This window comes from Lontra canadensis, unplaced genomic scaffold (genome assembly GCF_010015895.1).
Source record: "Lontra canadensis isolate GAN:19392208 unplaced genomic scaffold, GSC_riverotter_1.0 scaffold149, whole genome shotgun sequence".
NCBI classification, from domain to species: Eukaryota; Metazoa; Chordata; class Mammalia; order Carnivora; family Mustelidae; genus Lontra; species Lontra canadensis.
This window is the reverse complement of record NW_022631143.1, coordinates 2,704,910-2,731,767: the sequence shown is the minus strand read 5'-3', so window position 1 is coordinate 2,731,767 and position 26,858 is coordinate 2,704,910. Positions and strand designations below refer to the sequence as shown.

The following is a 26,858-nucleotide window of genomic DNA, read 5'->3' as shown; positions in this document are numbered from 1 at the left end:
CCCTTCCCACGCTATTATTGTAGTTGAGGGGCATCTGTAGTTAAAATAGTTAAAGAGTAGGTTTCTGAAACTCGATAATAAAAAGCAGTTGGTATTAAAAAAAAAAAAATAGTTAAAGAGTGCTTTTCAGACAAGTCCTTCCCTTCCTCTCCCTGCGTCCCCACTCCCCCCATTCCACCCTGGGGTTCCAGAGAGAAACTATCCCTGTGTGACCTTCTCACATTGTTTTTACACCTTTAACTTTGTTTTGGCAGCTTTGACCTGAAGAGAGCAGTTTCACCTCAACTTGTACTGGGGTCAAGGGAAGGCATCCTTCCTGGAACTCTTTCCATGCCTCCCTCCTCACACCGCCCCCACCCCCAACCCAGAAGCACTTTTTTGAATGTAGATTATAGTCCCCTGCTGGCTCCAGGAAAGGTGGAGGTGGGTTGGGGGCCTGCGCTGGGAAGTGTGAAGTCTTTCTCCCCAGCCAGAGGAAGCCCTGGTGATTCAGTGAACTGAGGTGCTAAGTTAGGAAGGAAAATAGCACATAGCAAGGAGATCTTTATCTGAACCATTTGTCTGCTGTCCCCTATCCCCCATGAAGGGCTTCCCTGGGGGCTCACAGCCTCTTCCTGCTCTTGCCACGTGAGGGGGGTTGACTGAGTTCTAAAGAAATGCCAACCCAGTTCAGCTCAGCCATCTTTTCTTTGAGGAGTTCTTACAGATTTCTCTTTGGCTTTGCTTTATGGGGTGTGTATGTATTGTAGGGACCAGGTTCTGGGAGGACCTCTCACCAAAGACCCTTTCTTTATCCTATGGCTCACACCTCAGATTTTTCCCTGGGTTTTCAGCTCAAACGTCACTTCCTCAGAGCAGCCTTCTCTGACCACCATGTGGGTCATTCTCCACCAGGTCACCTGATTTCCCTGTAGCTCTTTTCACTTGCTACTTCACTGACCTTTCACCAGGAGAGGAAGCTGCTCTGTCTATCCCTCCTTTCCCCTCAGGACTTCCCAGTCATGTCAGATCCCACCTCCCCATGTCCCTTTCTGGGTCTGAGCTTTCTTTGTCTCTCCGCCTGCTCGTGTCTCTGTGATTCTTTTTCTTCCTGTCCCTCTGTTTCTTTATTTCTGTATCCCTCTCTCTTCTTTCTTGTCTCCTACTCATCCTCTCTCTCCTTATTCTGACTCCTTCCCCCACGCCCAAGATTATTTATTCATTTGACAGAATGAATAAATAATGTGCTCTCTCTAGAGCACAAGCAGGGGGAGTGGCAAGAGAGGAAGAGAGGAAGAGATCATGACCTGAGCTGAAGGCAGATGCTTTCCTGACTGAGCCACCCTGGTGCCCCGTTCTGACGACTTCTTTTTTTTTTTCTTTCTTTTTTTTTTTTTTAATATTTTATTTATTTATTTGACAGAAATCACAAGCAGGCAGTGAGGCAGCAGAGAGAGAGAGAGGAGGAAGCAGGCTCCCTGCCGAACAAAGAGCCTGACCCTGGGGCTTGATCCCAGGATCCTGAAATCATGACCCGAGCCTAAGGCAGAGGCTTTAACCCACTGAGCCACCCAGGCGCCACCCCCCCCCCCTTTCTGACTTCTTTATTGTGTTTTTACCTCATGGTAACTACGTACACATACTTGTTGACCCCTGACAGGAGTCTGTATGAGATAGGTCATTATTGTCCCCATTTTTCAGATGGGGAAATGGATGCTCAGGCAGATTTTGTGACTTGTCTGTTCACACAACCAGTGTATGGCCCAGCTGGGACTTGAATCCAGGTCTTCTGATGTTTATGCTCTATGTAAGGCCATGGTTCTCACATCAAACAAATGTTATTTTCTGACGACATGGTGATCACCATTCTACTTCTCCAACAGGTAAAGATGAGGCTGGGAAGGCCAAGAGGGTGCCTGGATGGGGGAGTGGGGTTGTGAGGTCACAACTTATAGTCACCCCTCATACACACTCTGCTCCTGAGAGAAGTAGGGAGTCCCTGCAGACAGTCCAGATGCTGTCTGCAGGCCTGTTTGGTTTAGTTGTAACCCGAAGGCCAGAGAAGCTTGGGAAAGTTAGAGCTGGAAGGAGAGAAGCAGCTACAAACTGCATCTACCAGTTCATCTGTGACAGATATGACTGGAAGTCTGACTTCAACAGACCCTTTTTTGGAAAGAGGTGGTGAGAAGGACAGGAATAAAACTCACTTCTTATTGACCCTATCAGAAGCACGAGCTCTTCACACTTCAACAGGATGGTAGAAAGATGATGATGGGTCAACCTACACCGCAATCTACCAGGCAACATTTTCAAGACAAGTTTGGGGCAGCCTTGGAAGTAGTTCTGCCCCAGCTGGCCTGACCTGGCAGGGAGAAGTTATTGTTGGAAAGCAGGTGAGAAACATTCACCTGATGCTTTGGGCTGCTGGCCTCACCCTGAGTGGGTTGGTAATCATTATTTACAAGGCTGGAGTATTCACACCACTGAAGTCAGGAGAGGCAGGATGGAGACAGCTTTTAACAAACGAGTTATTTATATCTACATCCCAGACCTCAGAAGGAAAATTCCCATACTTAGACATTCCTAGATGGCCTGCGACACAGGATATTTAAAGTAACAATGGGCCAAATTCTTGCTCACATTTTTGGCAGTAATCCAGTCTGAAAGTCCACAAGAAAGACTTGTGGGGCCGTGTTGCTTCAGCAGAGGGGAAAAAAAGACTGTTTCTAATTTGGGATTTATTTAAGATCTGACTTCCCCCTTCCTTCCTGGAATTACAAGGAAAACATGATTTTGATTTCAGAGACAACATTCTATGTAATCTACTTTGGAAGGTTTTAGGAGTTGTAGATCTGCGGCTACCCCCACCTTGAAAAGCGGGGATGTAAAATCAACTAATAGGATACACTTTGAAAAACTGTGGAACTCCCGCCACAATTTTTTTTTTTTTTAATTTGGGGGTGGAAATAGTTACTATCTATAGGCAGTCTGGTTGCCAAACTCTCAATGCTGCAAATGACTGAGTAGAACTGGACATAGCCCTCTACAAAAGTCACTGACCCATTTAAGATATAACGTGGTAGAGCCACCTGGCTGGCTCAGTTGGTGGAGTACATGACCCTTGATCTCAAACCCTACCTTGGGTATAGAAATTATTAAAAAAAAAAAAAAATCTAGGGACACGTGGGTGCCTCAGTCAGTTAAACATCCATCTCTTGATTTTGGCTTGGGTCATGGTTTCAGCATCATGAAATCGACCCCTGCATCAGACTCTACTCACGCAGTCTGCGTGAGATTCTCTCTCTAACCCTCTTTCTCTGCCCCTCCCTCTGTGTGTGCGTGCATGCTCTCTCTCAATAAGTAAGTAAAATATTAAAATATACATATATATACACATTATGTCATATAATGTGTGTGTATATATACACATATATGTATGTATGTGTATATGTGTGTATATATATGTGTGTGTAAATATATAATGTTAATGTGTGTATACATATAATGTTAATAATAAAATATTAAAATATACATATATACATTATATATCGTGTGTGTGTGTGTGTGTATATATATATATATATATATATATATATAATGCTAAAAAAAAAAGACATGACATAGTAGCATTAGTTCCAAGGAAAAATCTCATGGTTGAAAATGATGACTTCTTATACTTACACAGTTGTGCAGAGAATTAAGGCCCTCCTAAACCTAGGATCTTTCTAAGTGCCAATCTTCTCAAGAAGCAGAGAATGTACCAACTCCATCAGCTAGGATGCGTTTGACTGTAAGTCATGAAAATTACCTACCTCAAACTGCCTTCAATTAAAAGAAAGATGTGTTCATTTCTGTAAAAGAAGTCTCCAGGTGTAGTGACTTCAGGATTGGCTAATTAGGCCACGCAGTGATATCACAAAGGTTTCAGAATCTCTTCCTATCTTCTCTCTGCCATCCAGCTTCTGGGCCTTATCTTCACATCAGCTCTTTTCATGGTATGAAGATTTCAGTTCCAGCGTCACAAAGATACAACAGTATGTTCCTTTCTTCCTTGTTTCTCATTTTATGAATGAAAAACTTCCCAGAAACCCTCAGCACATTTCCCCTCACATCCCATAGTTGTCACTGTCCACATGTCCATGCAGAACCAGTCATTGGCAAGGGGACTGGGCCTAGCATGCTTTGATTATACTCCTTAGAGTTTATCTGTGACTAGAATTACATTTCCCTTAATTGTATAGCAAAGGGATGAACTCTGGAAGAAACTTGGGGTAAGTTAGGCAAGGTCTTGTAGTGTTTGGTAAGGAGCTGGACTTTCATTCTAAGTTCAATGGGAGGAAACTGAAGACTTAACAAAAATTACTTATTAAGCAATTTTTTTATTTTGAAATAATTTTAGACCTACAGAAGAGTTACAAAGATAGTACAGGAAATTCCCTATATTCTTCACCCACCCTCTGCTAATGTTAATATCTTTCATGGCCATAGTATATTGGTTAAAATTGGGAAATTAACATTGGTACAATACTATACAAATATTATTTAGATGTTGTCAATTTTTTCCCACCATCTTGTATTTAGTGCTCCTGTCTCTTTGGTCCTCCCTAGTATTTGACAGTTTTTCAGTCTTGCTTTTCATTGCCTTGACACTTTTGAAGAGCACTAGTCAGGTATTTTGAAGACTGTCTCTAAATTTGAGTTTGTCTGCTGTTTTCTCATGATTCCACTAAGGCTATGAATTTGGGAGAAGAATAAGAGAGGTGATGTGCCCTTCTTGTCACATGATTTCAGGGAGTATATGATGTTAGTGTGACTTATTACTGGTGATGTTTAATTTTGATCACTTGGTCAAGGTGGAGTCTGCCAGATTTCTCCACTGTGAAGTGACTGTTTTTCCCTTTCCATGCTGTCTTTGGAGGCAAGTCACTAGGTCCAGCCCACACTCAAGGGGAGGAAGAAACTGGAAGGTTTTAAGAAGGGCAGTGACAAGAAAGGAATGGATAAATAAATGATGGTTACTTTGGAATACACTTCTCTATGTAGTACAGACCTGGAGCTGATGGCCCAATGAAAGCTGTGTATCTTAAAGATGGCAGTCTTTCCTGTTCTCTCCTGTTGATTGTTGTGGCTCTCTTTTAAGGAGAATGTCACACTATCTACTCTCCTGTTGATTGCCGTGGCTCTCTTTTAAGGAGAATGTCACACTATCTAAATTTTGTCCTCACTCAGAGATGTGCCATGTGGCAGATCTTCTGGAGAGGGAGGAATTTCCTGTACACCCCAGTAATGGCTCCGACATGCTGCCCTGTGTGAAGGCCCACCCCTTGCACCCACCATACACACCCTCCCACGGGCCAGCAGGGCTCTTGTTTTTGATCACTGTCTTCCTTGGGCAGGGCAAGCAGAGGGTGTGTGTGTCCTGTGGTCCAGGTGAGGTTTATGGCTGGGTATAGAGAGTGAGCTATCACAACATGAGGTGGAAACAGGAATGGTAAGGCTGTAAAATGAAATGTCCTGCAACACCACTTACTAAAAATGAGAGTGAAGCTGTGGAGATACCGAAGGAAGGCCATCCATGTGTGTGTGTAGATGTTTTCTGCAGTGTGATCCTCTGTGCGGTTTAGAAAGTTGGAAGGACAGTCTCTGCACACTTAATGTTTGTTCAGCGAATGACTGGTATACTCCAAAATGTCACACAGAAGTTGGGAATTTGGTGGGGAATTTTATTTTTTTTTTCTGTTGTTTTCCTTTTTGCAAAAGTCATGTTATTTTTTTAAAATGTATTTCACTCCTTATAATATTTTTTTAAAAATTAAGTGCCACCTTTATTCTTTTTCTGAAGCTGGTCAGTTATCATTCTTCTTATACTGGCCTGGTCTAAGCAGTTGAATGTTCACTGTTGACTGTTAACAAACACTTATGGTAACCATACATGTTCTAGAAGGGTCAGAAGAACCAAATGGCATAGGTTCCTAAACTGGCTTCCTCTCTTCTCCTTGAGGATATTTTGTCACAGGCAAATGGTAAAGGGAGCTCAGGGCTGGGAATTTGCCAGCTTCATGTTTGCAAATTACTGGCCCCAGACACCTTCCCAGTCCATGAGTGATTCTATAGCAGTGCAGCCGGTCCTTCTTACTTGGCAGCTAGGGCTCAGGCCTCCTCCGCCATCCTCCTCAGCCATCCCCAGCTGACTGCCCAGACACCATGCTGATGCCCCTTCCCAGTGTCCATGGGTGGGCACATGGGTAGGAAAGCAGGGGTTCAGGAGTCAGGCCTGTGTTACCTTGAGCACATGACTCCACCTTCTAGACCCTCAGTTTCCTCATCTGTAAAATAGGGGAAATGAAAGTACTAATACAGAGAGAAGATTAAAAGAAAAATAGGTAAAAAGCAGTTGATTGGTATGGTACCAGGCATGTGATAAATACTCGAGTGTCAGCTGTATTAATGGAAGCTGGTCTTAGTCATATCGTTATGATCAGGAAATGCTGCATTCTCTCACACGGCTAGCTTTAGAATGGAAATAAAATAAAGCCTGAGACCACTTGTTCACTCCTTTTTTTTTTTTTTTTAAAGTAGGCTCCACAAGGGTGGAGAGCCCAGCACAGTGCTTGAACTCACACCCCTGAGATTAAGATGTGAGCTGAGATCAAGAGTCAGATCCTTAGCTGACTAAGCCGCCCCAGCGCCCCTTGTTCTTTCCTTTTTAACTCTCCTCTCAGTGTATCTTGAATTGATTATCCACTGTCCCTCATGTGCCAGATGGTGTGCTGGAAGCTTCCCTGTGGATGTGGGCTATATTGAAATACTGATCCCCTGGGTGCTCAGAGCAGTGGGTGTAGCTTGAGAGGATAGAGCCCCTGGACTCTGGAGTGCTGCTGCCCTTTGCTGGCAGACCTTCTTGGTTTACCTGAGTGGGCAGTTTCTGTCTGTGCTGTGACAAAGGCCAGGCAGCACTGAAGTCACAAACAAGAGAGGCCAAGTTTCCCACCCTCACAGAACACATCCTCTAGTAAGGATGAGACATGTTGTGAACAAGTAGAAAGGTCGTCAAATTGCTGCATATTGCAGAAGTGGTAGGAAGAACCAAGAAGAGATCAGAGAAAGAGAGTCAGGGCAAGACTAAGTTGGGTGGTTACTGATGGTATCATTATGGTTGAGGTCGCTTTTGAGGCATTTTTTTAGATTTAGACTACAGATTGGCTTATAAATGTTTGAAAACCATTCACTGTTTCCTAGAGAGAAAACCTGGCTCCTATTCTTTGCTTTACAGCTAACCTGTTATGTGGCCTTGGACAAGCCACTTAGTCTCACATCCCCATCTATATATATATTGGAGGTGGGTGGATTGGACCAGGGATTCTTAACATTTTGGGAGGTTCACTTGCCCCTCTTACCAGTCTTACACTTACCAGTCTCTCAGACAAAAAGCAGAAATTTTTCTAACAATGTCAAGGGGTTCCCTTTAACGCCCTCCCCACCGCCTTGCCCCCAAATTCTGGGCTAAGAACCACTGGCTTCCGTGAGCTTAGATTTCCTTTCTGAGATTGTGACTCTAGTACACGTATCTGAGTGACTTGCCTGCAGGGTGGGCAGCCTTAGGAAGCCCTCTGGGTGGAGTTTGGGATATCATGATTTCAGTTAAAGTGCCCAGTGAGGCCGATCAGACTTGGCACTAGCCAGCATCATGATTGGAGAGCCAGGCAGGTAATATAAAATAAAATAAAGAGAAGCAGGCTGGACTATGGGACATCATGGTACAAACGTCATCAATGCCTGTGGGCATTCAACCCAGGGGAACTGGGCAGTGCAAAGGGGGGGATGCTGTGGGAAGGCAAGGGGACCCTGCCCAGTTTAGAAAGGGCAGTCGCCTTTCAGCTCCAGCCAATTCCTACCATGGGGGAAATGGGAGCTCAGAGGCACCAGCTATTTTTCTTTTTTTAAGATTTTATTTATTTATTTGACACAGAGATCACAAGTAGGCAGAGAGGCAGCCAGAGAGAGAAAGGAGGAAGCAGGCTTCCTGCTGAGCAGAGAGCCCAACGTGGGGCCTGACCCCAGGACCCTGAGATCATGACCTGAGCTGAAGGCAGAGGCTTTAACCCACTGAGCCACCCAGGCACCCCCAGCACCAGCTATTTTTATTTTCCAAGAGACGTTGTATATCTGGGTTTGGAAACCTCTTATTTTTTAAATTAGTTTTTGAAAACACTGGACCAACATTCTGTGATTTCCTGCCTCCATGGTCCAGGCTGCTGGCATAAGATGGCATAAGATGGATAAACTGAGGCTCAGTTATCTATAACTAAATTCCTGTATTCCCTGCCATCCCATGTGAGCCCCGTTTTCATCTCTGATAGTAGTAACAGCATTCATTGGGGTTGTGCACAGCCAGTATCTCATCCACCAACTGTTATTAGAAGGGCAAGCATTCTCCCAAGGTCATGTGAACTAGTGAAGATGACAGAACAGGTGCCTGAGCACTAGGGACCGTAAGGCTCAGTGCTCTTCTCACCACATCACCCTAAGAGGGGGCCTGTGGAAGTGCCAATCACTACTAGGAGAGCTCCAAGGCTGTGCCCACTCTGGGCACTAGCCCTGCCTGGATAGATACTAGTTCTCTAATCAGATTAGGCCTGGCATCTCCAAGAGCTTTAGTAATCCAGGACTAGCTGGAGCATTGTCCGGAAATCAATCAAGCAGTAACCTGGGGATTTGAGAGGAGTACTGTTTCTAAACTGGGGACCCCCTACCCTTGCCACCATCCATTTCTGACCTGACTGCTTTAGCTCCCTCATCTGTGCCCACTCCTTCTACTCCAGAACTGGCACAAAGAACATGACTTTGCCCCTAGACATCCAAAGAGGATAGCCTAAGCCCTTCACCCCATGTAGGCATCTACTCCCTTGCAGCTACTGCCCCACTCACCCACAAAGCCAGCAGAACACATTTGTGAATTGTAAGGGGCAACTTACATGTTTCTCTCTTCCGTATAAGATTCTTGTCCCTGGCCACCACAGCCCAAATAATTCCATTGTTGGGGGAAACTGGTCCTCTTTTGATGGCACAAGGAATCAGGAAGGCTGGCCAGAAGCAATGTTGGGAGGGTTCTTGTAATGTCATGTGGTAATGGAGGATCCCTCCTGAGGTCAGTTTGGAGATGTGGCCTCAAAATTTAAATGCGGTGCTGTGGTGAGGTGGTTAGACCAGGATTCAAATCTCTTGTCAATTAGTCTATGTAATCTTGGTTAAAGATCACCTACTCTGCCAACTTGTACAGAAGCACAAGTGTAAGGAAAACTTTCTGGGAACACAGGAAAATATCCAGTGGGAGGTGATACTTGGGTTGGGTTTGGAAGTTAAAGTAAGACCTTATTATGCAGTACACAGGCTCTCCACTTACCAGCTGTGTAGACTTGGGCCAATGACTTAACCTCTCTGAGCCTCAGTTTTCTCATCTGTGAGACTGATTATATCACCCTAACTTGACTGTTCTCAAGACTGTAGATGATAACACAGCATCTTTGCTCAGAAGCAGTAGCTTTTGTACTGATTTCATAAGGCCACTAGATTCTTGTTACCCTGTTGAAAGCTTACCAGAAGACGGTGGGTATTCTAACTACTGATCTCAATTAGCGTGTCATCTGGAGTTCCATTATCCTGCTTTGTGGATGGTACATTTTTCTACTCAGAGTTGCCATTCCCTGGGAGGGGAGCCAGTCAGAAGTCTACCTAAGTCTCTTCACGTACAGGAAGGCAGGAAGGAAAAGAGGCCAGACCCAAGGGAGGAGAAGGTGGAAAGGAAGAGAACAGGGAGGGTTCCAAACCTTTCAACAGTTTAATGTAGGTGTCAGCATAGGAAGCGTCTTCTAATGACAGAAGGAAACGAAGGAGTTTGTCAATCATCTCCTGCTTAACAGATACAGATGTATTCCTAATTATCCTTTGCCTCAGGCCTTGAGGCCCAGGTGGGCTCCAGAAGGCCTGTGTTCCTGCCAGACGAAAGTCCTTAAGGAACATCATGTAGACAATTGGAATGCCATTTATCGTGCAAAACACAATAAAACCCTGAGCTCTCTTCCTGTCTCAGAGACCCATAAATTATGAAAATAATACCTGCCCCAGGCCATGGACATATTGTTTTATTAAAGTTCCGATGAATAAACTTCAGGCTCTTAAAAATGTCCTCTCGGCTTTCATCTGGCACACACCTTCGGCATGGAGCTGTCGGTCTGCCTGGGTTCATTTGATTACCTCACAAAGGTACTTTGGAAAGCAGAGCTCATTTCAAGTTGTGCATTCAGCAGGCTGGAGGGGATGGCCAGGGAGCTGCAGGGGTGCCTTGGGGCTTCCTGGCCTTACAGCAGAGTTGTGTGTAGGTGGGGGGATATCTTGGTTTTTGCCCCCAGACCGGGGAGACCAACGCCCTCTTTTGTGGAATGAGCACCAGGCTTATAGTGTCTCTTAGAGGAGTATCTGGTTATCAGAATGCAGAGGGTGGAAATTCTGCTTCTTCCTCCTTATTTTAAAATTCAGTCACTGGGGAGCCTTTTTATTCATCTTCTGCTTCTAACAAATTGAGCTATTAAGACTTCAACTCCAGTTTTCCCCATCCACCCCAACCACATCTTTGGCATGTGTTCGGAGCCTGTGTCTATACCTCTAAGGCAGCTAACAGGTAGTGTCTGCTGTGTACTTGTCAATTTCCTGGCAAAAGAAAGCATTCTATTCAGCAACTGCTAACCATTATTACCCAAGGCCATTTTGTAACTGGGAACTGAGGGGAGAAAGGACCAGTCAGGGAAGGAAAGTTAAGGGAGGCAAATGTGGAGCTTTTTCTCTGGACAGCTAGTTTGTTTGTTTGTTTGTTTGTTTGTTTATTTATTTTTAAAAACTAGTGCATGTTTATTCAAACAGCACTTGGATTACTGAGATTATAAGCACTCAGCACCCTGCATAGATTTTTGTTATTTTTAATCTCTGAATATAAGACAGTGTAAAACCAGGCATCAGGAAGTCCAAGGCTGAATCAAAGCCTGATACACAGCAATGGATAGTGAAGGGATTAAAACGAAAAGCATCAGCTGTGTGACACTTACCTTGTCAGCACAGGAAGACTTTGGAGCACAGATTACTCTTCATCCATTTGAGAACAGGACAGGGCACTTGGTCTGGCCAAGGAGGTAGAGCAGACGGGACCACACTGAGGACAAACATCCTTTGTGCCCTCTTTGGCATTGATGGTGGGGTGGGTGTCCTTGGAATGGGTTTATCTATCTCAAGAGGAACCTGAGGTTTTAACCAAGAATTGGAAGACGCCAGAAATTTATGACTCCAGATGAAATCAGAACTGGACCCTAGGCTCCTTATCTTCCTCCCCTCCATGCCCCCCTTGCCCATCATTGTTGCTTGTTTGCCCGTGCTTAATGGCAACAGAAAAAAAAAAAAAAAGATGAATCACTCAATTGCTTTTCTTTCAGAAAACAAGAGGCAGGTGTTCACATGTTCAAAATAAAGTTCTCCCAGGTACATAAAGTGAGAATTGGCCAGATCTCTACCAGTTTTTTTTCCAGGGGACAGGGTGTGGGCAGAAGAAACACACAGAAGGTACATTAGAAGGGCAAAGGCAATGCATTAAATGGATGGGAGACTTCCTAAGTCAAAGGAACTGCTTTTGTACAATATCCACCAATCTGGTGAAAATAAGGAAACCACCAAAGGCTTTTGCTTGCCTTCTGAAAGCATTGTATATATCCGTGTGCACTGAAATCTGCTTTGGGGGCACCAGGGCTTATGAAAGGAGGGAACTGCACTATTTTTTAAATGGTTTCCTACTGTTTCCCATCTCCTCTGCCTCCCTGTGTGATTGGTTACAGATACACTCCTGTGTAGGGGAGGAAGATGGAGCAGCACCTGGCAGAATTCAGGTAGGTAAAAAGTGAAGCTTTCCTGCAGGGGTTGTCCTAGAAGTAGAACAAGGGACTGTTGTGGCACAAGGAGCCCCCCCACTCCCGCTCCTTTTCCTGCCAGAGCTGGGGTACAGATTTCCACTTGTTGAGTGTTCTTTGACAAATTAAGAGTTGTGCTGGGTGAGGATATTGGGGGTATGAACACAAACACACAAGAAATGGCAGTCCTGTGTATATTTAACAATATATATTTATATATATTTTCTAGATCAGTACATTCAGTTTTTAACTTGCTTTTTTCTTCACAAACAGAAGAACTCTTACAATAGTAGACTTTCTAAAATAAATACTATTAAAATAGAGCTTCAAAATAAATATTCTATACAAAGGAAACCTTCTGTGGTAATTTTTGTTGTAGGGTGAGAAGGAGCTACAGTGAAGAGGGAACGTGAAATAGGAAGGTAGTGGGGTGGGAACCTTGAACAGCTTTTCTGTTTGTAACACAAAACCAAACTGTGGGGCAGTGAGAAGAGAAAGCAAGATAGGACACCACACAGTTACCCACAGCAAAAATGGCAGCACAAGATTTGTCATCAACTGTCACAGTAAGCAGAGGGCATGGAAATGCTTACCGAAGGCATGAACCAGAAGGCCAGTGAAGCTTGGGAGATGCCCTAGTGAATTGTACAGTGCAAAGTCATGCTGCCCAGATTCCATCAGCCATCTCCTGGGGCAGCGGGGGACACTATGAAGTTTCGAAGTGACAGAAACTGGGTGTCTGCTCCTGACCAATACCTTCCATGTTGTGCAAACTTCAGCCACTCATTAGCTAACTGGGCCCCACTCGATGTTCACTGGGGATCCACGCAGACTCCACAATGCTGGAAGAACTAGATGTTGTCACATGAAGGTCTTCCACTTCTGCTGGCTGCGAAGGGGCCCATACCAGCAGCGGAGATTGGTCTTTACCTCCTTCCAGCCAGGGACTGTGAAAAGCCTTGGTTGCACCCCAACATCTGTCCAGAAGGTCTTGGCTATCCTAGAGTCAGTTCTCAGGGTGCTTCTTGGAGTGTTGGGCCTTCATAAACAGCCATGTCTTACTAGGACATGTGTCCTGGACCCAGGCTTGTGGACCCTACCCCCAATTCCACGCAGGCCAACCACTAACCCCAGGTTGAACAGAAGTGGGAACCAGCTGGCTCTTTTTAGAAAAGGTTCAGATGAGGCATAATCCAGCCAAGCAAGCCATTGCTGATGGAACACAATCAGCCAGAAGCACCCAGAGAAATGTGTCGTGATTCTGAGAGTTTTGTCCCTAGTGGCCCTTGACCGGCCCCCAGGGCCCATGGGCAAGCCAGTTTTGTTTTGTTTTGTTTTGCCAAGAAGCTGAGAAAAACATGCTGAGGACTTGCCCTGCAACAGAGCTGGGAGAACCAAAGCTGCTTCACCGCTTCCCTTTACCACTGAGCACAGGGGACACCGGGAGCTCGGCACACATCCATCTAGCAGGTTAAATGCAAACCAAAAATAACAAGGCAAAACAGAGGGAAGAAAAAAAAAGAAAACCCAAACTAGAAAAATCCATGCTTACAACTATGTACACAAAAAGTCAGGGTTCATCAGGGGTCAGGAGGCTGTTTGTTCAGAAACAGGGTCTGTGTAGATAGAGGGTTGGTGGAGTAGGGGTGTGTGGGGGTGTGTGTGTTTGTGTGTGTACACAGCTTATGTAAATCAATTCTCCACAGAATGGGTGTGTAGAACACCAAGATCACTGAAGTGCAACTTGCAGTGGGTCAAGTTTCCCATGGAGACATTTGAGAGGGGCTCTGGGAAAAGTTCTCAGGCCTTGCCAAGAGTGGACGTGTGCCCTTCCCTTTGGGGGGTAACCTCTGCTCACATATTCTGAGGAAAACATCTCCAGTCCCTTTAGTACACATCTGATACATTCAATTAGTTTTAAGTGGTTGGCTGAATGTGTTTTTCCTACCATTCCCTCCTATTTGTGCAAGAACATCCATACATCCATCACGACTATGGTAAGGGTGGCTATGTGAATCAGCCTTAGAAAACATAGACGCAATATTTCATACTTTTTACAAGCTAGCAAATGTTATATAAATAAAGCCTAAAATAATATGACCCTCCCCTCCTTTCCTCCAATCAATAAATACCTACGGTTATGATTAACTTATTCTAAATCATAAGATATTACAACTAGTCTTCAAGAAGGAAAAAAAAAGTCCTTGAGAAGCACTGGGTGCATGCCAATCACAGCTACCTGCCTCCTTGCCTCCTTCCTGGAGGTGGTTCTCTCTTACAGAACAAACTGGAAATGCTACAAAATGTCTGTCTGCTGCACTTCTGGTTTCACCTGGGGTAGCTTTTCTGACCCAGGCCATGTCCTCTCATGGGGGTGGGACAACACACAGAATATCACACGAAGCAAAAACCCCTGCACAACAGCTGGGGGAGAGGGAGGACCACACACAATATAGCTTTTGCATGCAACAAGTACCTACCCACTGGACGTGCTGCACTTCCAGTCCTTTAGCACCTTGAGAGAGTGAGTTGCTATGTCTTTGGGGACTGTTGGGAGGGGGTAGTGTGGCCACACAGGGAAGCAGGGCTCAATCCCAAGAAGCCCCTGGAGAATCCCCAGCCCCCTTGTTCTTACTCCTCAGCCAGGGCCTCCTAACACTAAAATAGACTTTTTTTTTTTTTCATCATCTGTCTATTTACATTAAAGATACAGACACATCACTGTACACAAAAGGCTATGACAGCAAGCAGCAGAATCACAAGAGAAGGAGCCCACACCCAGCTCGGCTCTACTGTCACTCTGCCAATGGGAGGTGCTGCCTCTCTTCTTTGCTCTTAAAATCCTCTTCTTGGTGGGAAGGGGGATTGTGTTCCTTGAGGTTGCTCGTCCCCCAGATTTTGAAATCAGCCCTTCCTGGGGGTAGCCCAAAAGGAAGCAAGTGTTTCATTATTATTATTATTTTTTAAACACCATTACAGCATCTGGTTTAATTGTTCTAAAAAAACGTAATGACTGGATCCAGAGACCACAGCCTCAGACTCATTGGCAAAATTATATTTGGTCTCGCATGTGCCGCCCCGGCCTTCTCTACCCATAAAAATTTCTGGAAAGGATCTGGGCAGAGAGAACTCGGGACTCATAGTGGCAGGTGAGTCTGTGACTCGGTAAGAACCGGAGGATGGTGTTATGAGCAAACACCCCTGACAGTTAGTGATGAAGCTGGAAGGGAGAAATGCGCTCTGTAGTGGCTCCTAAAATCCATCTGCGGCTCTAGGGAGGCAGAGTAGGGAATGAGCCTCTGCTCTTAAGGGGGTCCCAAGTATATACAACAGGGATTGCCAGGGTCTTCACCTTCCCCAGGGTGTTGGGGGCAACCTGGGGTTGGCAGGGAGAGAAGTACGGACATCAGGGTTCCAAGCGTCTTCTTCAGAGGTCCTGGTCACTCAGTTAATGATTCCTCCCCAGCAGCGAGAGAATGGAAGAGTGGGGAGAGAGGGGGGAGGGACTGGGAAGGCATTCAAGCAGCTGCAACTTCCGGATATGTGTCCACATCTGTGTTCTGTCTTCTGAAAAGGAACCCTCCCCAACCCCCACCACACCACACCCCTGCCACTGTCTGTCTGCCAGAGTTCCAGGACCCTAAAAAAAAAAAAAAAAAACAACAACCAAAAGAACGAAAAACAAAAACCCAAAGTGCTTCTTCATCCTTTCGGGAAAGAGAGGGTGGGCAGTGGTGTCTCCATATCTTCAGAAGCTGAGGGTGGGGAGTGGGCAGACCAGCAAGGTCAGCCTCAGGACACTAAAGCCTCTGGCCTCGTTGTGGTCTTCTCAGGTGTCAGAAGGGAACCAGGTTTTCAGGGGCAGTGCGGGGGCTTCGACCAGAAGCGTCAGAAGGGCTTGTCGGGTCTGTTGGCCTTGGCGTCCCCCGTGGCTGCCTTGCAGATGACGCTGTTCGTATGCTTGCAGCGGCAACCAGGGCGGCGCAGGCGGTCGTAGCCGCGCTGGGCCAGCTTCACGCAGCCGGTGGCGGGCAGGTAGCAGAGCAGGCACGGCAGCACCAGGGAGAGGGCCCCCATGAAGGACCAGCGGGCGCAGCAGTTGGAGCGGGAGCAGGAGCAGGGGTGGTCGGCACAGGAGCCCTCATCGTCCTCGTTGGTGCAGTGGTAGAAGACGCCTTGCACCAGGCACATGCAGGTGCCGTAGTTGACCAGGGTCTGGGCGGAGCACAGGCATTCCTGGTTGCAGACCCAGCAGGAGGGCAGTGTCCGCGGGGATGCACACTCCTTGCACTTACACTTCCCACAGGCCTCGCATAGCAAGAAATGCTTGTCCAGTTCGGGGGGCACTGCCAGGCCCTTGAGGTCCAGTGGTTTGCAGTGGACCACCTTGGGCTGGATGCGCACTGCCCTTGGGGAAGCCTGATCAGCCACAGGCGGTGGTGCCATGTGGTCTAAGAGTCGCTGGTCAGAGGACGTGCTGCTGCTGCTGCTCACGGAGCTGGGGCGCCCACTGAAGGAGATCCAGTGGTGGGTGACATCCTGGTCACAGCGGGCAGGCGTCGGGGCCAACTCTGGGGGCCCACCCCGGGTCCGCTTAGGGCCAATAGGGGGCACCAGTCCAGGATTGTCTATGTAGTCATTCTCCACATGGCTGGTCTTCATTTGGTCGATGGGGAGGATGGTGAGTGGGTGTTGGAGGCGGTTGTGGGGCATACGGCTGTCAAGTAGGGGCTGGACCATGACTGAGCTGGGAGTCAAGGGGACGCTCTGTGGGATCGGGGGCTCCATTGGGCTGGAGGTCCTGGACTGTGCAGAGGAACAAGCTTCTAGGGGCCCTGGGTAGGGGGAGGTGGGGAAAAGGAAGAGAGAGTGGATTCCAGGCATCAGTACTTGGCCTGTTAACACACCCACCCCCACCCCTTAAGGTCCTCGGGAGTACAAATGAAATGGGAACTGGATTCTCAGTGGATTCTCCAGCACTGAGGCTTAAGATGATTAATAATAACAATAGTGAGTGATGGATGCAACACTTACTCAGCACTTAATGAGCCATACACTCTGGTAAGCTCCATGTATGTGTCATTGACTCTTCACTACTACTAGCCCTTCTGTAGTTACAGAAAACGAGTGTTCAAAATAACCTGTCCAAAGGCACACAGAATTATCAACAGAACTCAGCAGGAGTTCAAACCTAGCCCAACCAAACCCATTCTTTCAACGGCTGCGAAATATGCCCTATTTTTAAGTTTAGGTAGCCCAGTGGTTGTAAATGCAGGCTCTGGAATCAGATCCAAGTTTGAATTCTACCCCCCCTCCCTAGCAATGTTGCTGTAAGTAAGGTTCGGTCACCTTTATGCCTTAGTTTTTTCATCTCTAAAATGGGTTCTTGTGAGAATTAAATGAGAAAATGCTATCCACTACCTAGCGTCTTGCCTGCCAGTAATGTATCACTATTCTAGAGAGCATCAGCTTAGATTTCCTGAACACCCAAAGGACTGTGTGCCAGGCATTGTGCTGAAGATGTAGTGACCATGACAGATAGCCCCTGTGAGCTCCCATGGAGTGTATCAGCTAGATAAACAAAAGACTTTATTTCACATAGTCACAGGAGAAGGAAGGGCTGTATGTGATGCCTCTACATCCAGGACATTAACTTATAACCACCGCTTCTAAGAGCAGCAACCTCCAGTGGCTAATAACCTCTGGCTAGGTGCACTTCTGACAACTTGGATGGGAAATCCTCTCGAGGGGCACTCACATCACCCATTTCCAAGTGCTGAGCTGAACATTCAGCCTAAATGCTATTTACTAGAATAGCTAAGCCAACTCTGGATCAGTTTCTAATTTCACCGAGAGAGTGCAATTTTAAGTTGGAATCGCGCCAGAGATTCAACTGCAGTGCCTGACACGGAACCCCAGGAAGTCACTTAAATCAAAGAGCGGAAACGACTTGGTTCAAATTTAGAAAGTGCACATTGTTTTCTATTAGAAGTGCCATTTCCTCGCCTGCTGACCTTTACATTCGGAATTCGGCTGGAGATCAATTTAAAGAAATAGCAGCAGAAGGCCAAGACCTCTGCCCAAGGGGACACAATTTGGAATCCAAGAGAAAGATTAGACTCTGGGAAGAGTCCACTAGTGGGTGGGGGTGTGAGACAGAACAAGATGCGGATAGAAGGGAAAGATAATGGTATTGAAAAAAGAACAGACCACTGAATTAATGTTACCGGGCAGAGTTGGATGAATGCCTTTTCATGATACTAATGATGTTCTCATTAGGGGAACAGCCCCTGCATCTCTGCTGTCAGGTACATGTGGCCTCAGAGTAATGCTAAGAGTTGGGGGTGGGGGTGGGGGCGTTGATAGGTTTCCATTTCTAGTTAACCCCTTGACCCTCCAGACTGGGTACATAGTTGGCCTATCCCAGTACTCCAGTCATAGGGGAATGATACCCTGCCCCAGGTGACTCATCCATACTTATCAATGTCTACATTGAGGAATGAGTGGCGGGTGGAAAAAGCATTCAGAGCAACTCAATTTTATACCCCCTAACTTGGAAATGGTATTTGATCAAATATGGTGAAATTGTTGGGGAAAGGGCTTCTCCACTTGCTTTCTGACCTGTCTAAAAGAGCTTTTGATGAAAAGTTCATGAAGGGGAGAAAAGGAAACTTTATCCACAAGGTTCTCATCCTGTGTTCTCCTCTCATCAAGTTTTCCATAAGGCTCAGTGCTCAGTCAGCTGCTATTTCCCATTTGCATAGGGCATGTATTATTGGCTTTGCTCCCATGGCTCTACCTACTTAAAAGATGCTAGGACTTCTGTGCAGTTTTTCTCACGTGGGAGAAAGTCTGCCTAATGGCAACACCTGCCTCCTGTCTCCACATTCCCTCCAGAAGCAAGGAGAGCATCATCTTAAAATGGGAGACTTGCCTGCAGCAGAGTTACTAGCCTTAAGTGTCTGGCACTTCCGCCACCAATAATGATCATTTACCAAGGCAGCCTCCTATAGGGATCCTGTGGATGGGGGTGATGTCAAATATCCATCTACAGAGAGGAGTTTTTCCAAGGATCCAGGATACAGTGGGGCAGAACTTTAGGGAATGCTACCTTAGCCCACTTACTCTTTTGCAGGGGCTCCAAAGCCTTGCTCTTCTGCAAATGGGATTAGGGTCAACAGACGAGCGTTAGGAACCCCAGGTCCCCACCATGGGGACTTTACCTGGAGGAAAACATGTGACTGGGCACAAGAAAGGAAAATGTTGGTGGAGGCATAGGATGAGACTCTCAGGTGCCAGCCAAAAGGTGCCTCAGCCTGAACCCCCAACCCGGACAAAGACAGTGTGGTTCCCTTATTCCAGAAGCTTGGGTCATGAATGCTCAGGGTCTTGCCAACAAAACTGCCAGTGGCAGTTTGAAGGCCATTTTGCCCCATGTAGTTGGGGTTTTGTCTCTTAGAACTAGGATTGGGACTTGCCATGCTGGAAAAATAAGGGGAAAGAAGAAAATTACACACTCTTCTTCCCCCAGTTCTATTCTTGGGATTCTTAAAAACAGCCATATTTTCTTATGGCAGTGCTCAACGATTTTAATAGGCTCTGGAATCAGAAGGCACATTAATAGAAAAGTCCCACCAGGATGCCAGGGTGGGCGCAGTGCCTGTGGGCAATGGGATGTTGGCTGTCAACATCTGGGCTTGCTGTTGGGGCCAGACATGGGGGTGGGCGCTTGGTCCATGATGACTCAGCTCTCTTGGGACATGCAACATACAAGATGGCTCCAGCAGGCATATTCCAAAATGCATCTTCCCTATCATAACCCTGATGTCGGATTCCTTCCAGCCACTAGCTCAGCAAAAACCAGAGGCTGGCTCACAGTTGCAGTGCTCAAAACCCTCCCCCAGCCCTATTGCCTTACCTCCCCATTAGCATGGACTTCCACTACTTCCCAAGCAGCCTGTTTGATAACCCCTCAGCAAGGCTAAATGAAGCCTCAAAAAAACAAAAAACAAAAACAAAAAAAAAACCCAACCCTCAGTTGGTTTACAAGATCAAACTCTATTCACTGGGACACACCCAGCCTCTAGCCTAAGCAATGCTGAGGAACTTAAGTGCAGTTTAATATGTACTCTCTGCTTCCCCTGCAAGGAAGGAAGAGATTTATAATATAAATAGAGGAGAGAGGAGGCTTTGCCTCATTTAGGCTCTTTGGAATACTGATGGTCAATTTGGAAGACTGTGGACGGAGAAACAAAGCCAGCACTCCACTTAGTTAGAGAAGCACCTCTATGGAGTTTTTAGGTGGCATTATTACGGATTAGCATGAGGAAAGGAAACTTTTGCCTCCACTCCCAACTTCTCATACTAAGTAATAATAATTGTGGAAGGAGCTAATATTTATGAAACCTATCTTCGAGTCAGGCTTCTGTGCTAAGCCACCAGTGATTTTCTTATTTAATCCTTACACCATCACTTTGGAGAATAACACCCATTCTGCAAGGAAGAAATGAAGAACAAAGGGTCATAATGCTAGTAATGTTAGTAAGTTATTGGGGCACCATTTGAATCTAGACAGCAAAGGCTCCAGGGCCTGCTGCCTCAACCCCACAGCCCTGACTTACAGTAACATCTGGGTATTCATGTAAAGGCAGGAAAGCACTGATCACTTTCACAACCATGGACTCTCCTAGTCTCCCCAGTCTGCCACCAGCCCTCAGGGAGCCTCATCAGGCCATTCACGGGGCTCTTAACCAAACCAGCAGGGAAATGAAGCAGGCAGACAGGGGTGTTACATCAGACTGGCCCCCTGTGAAAGGGAATTCTCACTGTGCTGTTGGGGGCGGGGGGGGGGTGAAATCTGTCATTACAGGAAGGCCCAGAGTTCAAGTTTCCAATTCAGTTTTCTTTACCATCCCTTCTGTCACCTCATACACCACTGCTTCACTAAGCGTGTTCGTTTTAGTTTTTTCTCAAGTGTCACTTGTAGGATTTCATCACAAAGCAGAGTCTAAAAGGAAGCCCTGGCATGGGAAGGAATTCCCTCTCCCCTCTCCTACAAAGCTGAACTTACGGATCCCTAGGACACATTCTCAGATGGGGCTTTCTGTTCCAGGTCTGTGGGGAAGAGAGGGAGGGGTCTGAGTAAGAGGAAGCCAGAAGCCGGTCCTAGAATACTGAATCAGCAGAATATTGCAAAGCACAGAGCACACAGTCCTGTCTTTGCCACTTGGCAGCCTGTGACATATGTACCTGTGGGATGGGCTGAGCGTCAGGATGCAGAGGCAGGCTGGCTGAAAAGAATCAAGGTCCATAAAAGAATTAAAGGTCCATGCCACCCAGCCACCCCTTCCCCTTGACTTCCCCTGGGAAGAGGAGTTGGGAAATACTGACAGCTGTGCTTTCAAAACTATAGGTCAGCACATGACAGACTGGCAAGAGGCTCTGAATGAATGGGCCATTTCTGTACTGCTCCATTCAGTCTAGGCAGGTCTTCCCAGCGAAGGTGGTTTAACCCTGCCTCAGTTCAGAAGAAAAGGCCTCTAGGCTGCCGGGAATCCCACCCAGCACTGCCGCTTGGTTCTTTGTGACAGCATCACAGTTTAGTTAATTAAATTCCAACCAAATAATGACTTATTGCTTCACAAAGACCTTAAAAGGTGTTGGGGGGAGTGGAGAGGAAAACCAAGGACCAGCCTTCCCTATACCCCACTGAGGAAGACCATCTCTGCATCTCTGAGATGCAGAGAACAGCCCCTGTGGGAGAACAAAGCATTGGCACAGCTGGATTTGTCTGAGAATCCTTGCAGCGGCTCCCCGACCCCTCTCCAGCACCAGCGTTAAGGAGCTCACTAAGGAGCTCACCTCTGGCCATAATCGTTAGTTAGAGATCACAAAAGAAAACAGCTGCTTTTCATCCTTTTGTCCCACTACCAGCTAGCAGTTCCCAACCCTCCCTCTTCCACAACCAGTCAGTTGAGCACGCCAAAGTCCCAGCACAAGGATTAGTGGAGGGTGGGGGGATGGGGTTTGTCTTGCTGGGCTTGCTCTGGGCTATTCTAACTGGCTTTAAATGTTGGTTTCATTGATTATCTGCTCAGATCCCCTTAAAGAGATACTAGAAGTCAAGGGAGAGAAAAGAATGGGGCTAGAAGAACTCCCGGCCCATATCAAAGTTTGGAGGGGAACAGAAACCTAGACCCCAAGGGAGGCCCACCTCTCACTGACAACAAGACAATTTATCTTACTACCCTCCACCAGAGATTTCTAAGAAAAGATTCTAATAATAGATTCCTGATAACAGATTTTAGTTTCCTCCTGGGATGGGGCAGGAGATGACTCCCCACTTCTCCCAACCAGAAAAAGACTACTGGAAAAGGGAAACCACTCTCTGCAAATGGCCACCTGCCCCAGAAGGGCCTCTTCCCTTCTCCACTAGATCCAGCACATCTGTGCTCCCTCCCCAGTGCCCTTGCTTCCTCCACTGACTGTCCTTGGAAAGAACAATCATGATCACAGCTGAATGGTGTAGCCTCTTAAACCCAACCACATGTCCCGGATACATCCCCAGCCTTGTCAGCTGTCCGGATCTGCAGGGTGGCCCCAGACCCCTGAGAGCCAAAAATACCCCGCCTCTAACTTCATGCAACACTCCACACCTTTTGTGTAAGAAGTGGTTCCCTTACAACCAGCTCCTCGGATGTGCCCAGCACAGCCCACTACTACAGCCCCCTTGGGAAGTTTCTTCCCTCCGTCCCTCCCTGACTGTACAGATGGAAAGACTAAAGCTTAGCAGGTTTCTTAGCTATTCACCTTCTCTGACCTGGCCCCTAGCTTGGTCTGAAAGGAGTAATACAGTTTTCTGTATGCTGCTCTTTATCCCCTTCTTCCTCTGGCTCTTTTGAAAGACCAAAAATATATTCCAATGGGTCACTGCTTTTCCTTCTATCCAGGAGATCCAGGTTTGCCATGAGATGGAACCTTTCCACTTTTGCCATTCCCTTTCCTTAAGAATGCTTTTGTATCTACATCCCAAATCCAAATTTTTCAGCTGTATCCCTAAATCCAGTTTTGTGTAAAACTCCTGTAAGTTTTCCTCACAAGGGAACTTCCAGCTCCATAGCAGCAAGGTGACAGGCACTTTGGAGTCACAACCAGATTAAATGCCTTAACTCTCTAAGAACACTCAACTTCTGACTAAAGAAAAGGAGCTCCTTTCCAAACCTCCCTGGTACAAAATCTGGGTCCTACCCAAGAGGATGGCCTGAGTAAAGAAAAATGCTTGGAGGGGGGGCCCCCACACTTGGGGCTAGAAGATGTCACACCCAAGGGGTTAGCATCAGGAATTGGATGCAAAGTCCCAAAGTATTCTCAAGGGCCACTTCTGAAGGTGTTAATGGGTGTTTTATCCTCCCTTTATTTTAAAATCACTTACTTTCAAATTTTGCTTTGAAAGGCTGCCTTCATTTGTTATTCAAGTCAGCCAGACCTCTGGGTTTACCAGAGTGGGAGTGGGGGATGGGGATGTAGATGTTGGAATGGGTAAAGAATATGCTGGACAGAGGGTGGAATACCAAAGAGCCTCATCTCTCTACCTTTTCTGTAAGCTCCAAATGATCTCCGGCCCCCAGTTTCTGTCCTGCTTAGCCAGGAATCATTCTAGGCTATGTGTTCTGTCTCCTCCCACCAAGCCTAACCAAAGCTTTAAGGAAATGTTGTCATTTCAAAATGATGGTAATACAAAAAACGTCGTGGGAATGAGGATTTCCACTCCACAAAAAGGGGAATGACTCCTGGGTTCAGAATCTAAAAAAGGAAAATTAAGAGATGAAAGTCTTCCTCACCCTAACTGATCACAATTTGTCCATCATGGAGATTTTGGAAATATGCCATCAAAATGCCTCCCACCAGGTACTGGCCAAATGCAGCATCTCAGTTGGTCACTGTGTGCACTGCTCACATTAATGGATTTGCCTGAAGCCTGCTGGCAAGTGAGGTCGCTCCCAAGGGCTGGCAAAGAGAGGAAACTAGATTTCACTACTGGACAAGTCTAAGTCTTTCCAGCCCCTCTCTTGAAACAGAGCTAAAGGGGTCAACTGCAGTCTTTCCTTTCCTAGTCCACCCCACACCCACAGACTAAAGGAAATAAAAAACTGAACAATTCAGATGTTTTATGCTCCATTCATGTGAAGATCCAGAGAACTCTAAACATTGTGAAATCACCAGTGCAATATCGGGTAGGGCCACAGGCCAGACTGAGTTTATTAAGAGATTGATAAGGCCGTTATTTCCTAAATGCTCTAGGCCTTCACCTTCCAGCTTTGTATCACCGAGAGGCTCGTCAAAAAGACTGGAGAGCCTTGGTCAGCTAACTAGAAAGGCATGCACTTGCTCCTGCCCCTCCCCAAACTGGAGAGAATCACGCCACTGATTCAGAGGCAGAAAAGTGAGGTTTCCCACTGGATCTGGGCACCCCACTGAACCCACATCTTTTCCTTCGGCGCTAACCGTGCCTGGGGGTTCCTAGAGAATCAGTGTGCCAGAACGCAGCCTCCTGCCCTCACCCAGCCTTGGCAATATGGACGCCCATCCAGCAGCTGGTGAATGAGGCAGCCAGCAGCTCTCCCCTCTAATCACCACCATCCAGCCCCTCCAGCCCAGTTTGCTTCTCCGTCCATAACTCAGCCATCGAGCCATGCAATCATTTTCACCTCTCTTGCCTTCTCTGCCCACAACCCCCAGCCCCAAAGAGAATTGAGAAATCGTCTTCTTGCACAAGAACAGCTACTGTCTAAATGCTTTTTGATCGTCTGCATGGAGGGGGAACTGGGCACAGCCCTGGCCCCAGTGATGAAGCCAAGCTCCAGCTGCCCTGGCTGCCCAAACCCGCCTTTTCCCCCCTTCCCTGCCCCTGTGGCCTTGGAGATTCAGAATTTTCAGAACGTACCGTCTCTATCTTTCTTCTGGGTGATGTCAAGCCTGGTACCACCAAGAAGGAGGGAAAGCGGGAACCTTATCTCTACTACGCATGCAACCTCTTTCTCCAGCTCCCACACGCCCAGCGTTATGTAAACGCACCTTCAGCCCCCACCACAGCCCCAGCGCGTCCCGGCCCCGGGGCCCGGCACAGCTTGGTGCCCGGAGAAGGGAGGCAAGAGGAGGCCGAGGGGCCTCTGCCCCTGCAGAGGCCGGGAAAGGGAAAGGAAACTGCAAGGCAGTTCCACAGCATAAAATGCAGCAGCAGAGCAAAGGTCAGACGGCTAAGAACCGCCTCGCCAAAGAGAGAGAGCAGAAATGTCCAGTCCCGGGCCACCTACGTGCTGACCATCGAGGAGGAGACAGAAGGGTAGAAAACCCAGTCTGTCACGGTTCCGAAGGGAAGAGAAAAACCTACGTCGAGCATAGGCCGCTGCAGTGGGCTGGGGAGATCCGGGCAGAGCTGGCACCGTGGGCACGGAGCCCGGGGTGGGCAAGCCGCCCAGGGCAAGAGCGCCCGCCGGACCCAAGAGGTGGCTCCTGACCGAGCCCAGAGCCTCCCATTCCAACGTTCGAGGCGGGTGGTGGCAGGAGGAAAGAAACCAGGCCAGTCGCAAACTCCCGGGACACGCACGGGGCTTCCTGAGTCGCAGAGTGGGGAAGCCGGGCTTGGCAGTGCCCCGGGGTCGGAAACTCTGGTACCAGGCTGTGAACACCCCCGGCTCTGTGCCGGCCCGGCCGAGGGCGTCAGGGAGCTGCGGCAGACCGCAGCGGCTCGAGGAGGCTCAGGGAGAGAGGGAAGAACACTGAGGCGCGCCTAGAAATAGCGCACCATTTGCCCCAGCCGGAGGGGGAGTCGTATTGCGACTCAGAGGGGGCACTTTCGGATCCCGAAACCGGCTAGGGACTTACTTTGAGGAGCCGAAGAACCACAAGCATTGCTCCACGCTTGTGTAAATCCCCGAACCCGGGCGGGTCAGACGCCGCTGTTCACGCAGACGTCGGCGGGAGAAACCGATAGGACTCCTTGCGCACCGCAGCGCCAGCTCCGCGCTGTCAGCTCCTCTCGCTGCCTCCGCGGCGGTGTTGCAACCACTGCCTGGGAAAATGGCTTTTTTATGAATGGGAGGGAAGGGAGCTCCAGTGCGCACGCGCTCCGTTCGCGATTCTATGAATGGGTGGGCACAAGAGACCCCGCACGCGCATGCGCCGCGCTCCTTTTTTTATGAATGGGGGGCCGGAAAAGAACTTAACCCCTGATTGCTGGGGCTGACTGTAGCTCCTCCAGAGGCCGTCGTTCTTTTACAAAAAGGGGTGGAGGTTGTTGTTGCCTTTTTTTTTTTTTTTTTCAATGAATGGAGGGCGGCGGCGACTGCTGCAGCTGGCTCAGCTGCGCGGGCTGTACCCCCTCCCAGCCTGCGAGAGGAGGTAAAGGCCACCTTCATGCCACTGCGGGCCTGGGCAGGAACCGTCAGTGTCGTTGGGGGTTGGGGGGCACTGTGGCCTTTGAATCCTGGGCCGAGTGCTGGGTGGGGAGGACTCACCTAGATCTAGGGATCTCGATCCGCCGCAGGGGTGGGGGGCGGAGGTGGGAGACGGGAAGACCCCTGCAGGGGGCCTTATCTTTCTATAGCCTAGGGGTGTTGGAGGGAGGGGTCGTGAAGCCGCGCTTACCAAAAATTAAGAAAATGTTAAATGTCCATAGCAAGGAAGGGCTTTGTGGGGGTTGCTTGAATGAATCTGATTCTTCCCTTGAGTAAGTAGAGACCACCCACCCCCACTTCACCATTTCTTGGGTGTGGACAGCGACAGGGCCGAGGCCTCGTCCCTATCCAGTACCCCCCGCCCCCAGGCCAACGCTGGTTACTCAGCTAGAGGCCAGGCTCAAGCCTCTCAGTGCCGAGTCCTACCCCCCACCCCCGTCATATCCCACTGTAATATTCTCAGTGCCTTTGCGCC

General features: G+C 47.7%; 1 protein-coding gene across 2 annotated transcripts; it reads right to left on the bottom strand.

The window, feature by feature from the left end:
• Positions 1-310: 310 nt before the first annotated feature.
• On the bottom strand, positions 311-26,050 carry SPRY4 (sprouty RTK signaling antagonist 4). 2 transcript variants are annotated; one of them, XR_004381096.1, is made up of 3 exons: positions 25,812-26,050; positions 14,212-16,762; positions 311-322 (listed from the first exon to the last, which is right to left on the bottom strand). XR_004381096.1 is itself a non-coding variant. In XM_032844244.1 (2 exons), exon 2 carries the CDS (start codon positions 16,713-16,715, stop codon positions 15,816-15,818), a length of 900 nt encoding a protein of 299 aa, XP_032700135.1. In that variant the 5' UTR covers positions 16,716-16,762; positions 25,812-26,050; the 3' UTR covers positions 12,121-15,815. The 2 variants fall into 2 exon arrangements, 1 of the variants encoding a protein (XP_032700135.1); XM_032844244.1 differs by lacking the exon at positions 311-322 and having other exon boundaries at positions 12,121-16,762.
• Positions 26,051-26,858: the final 808 nt, after the last annotated feature.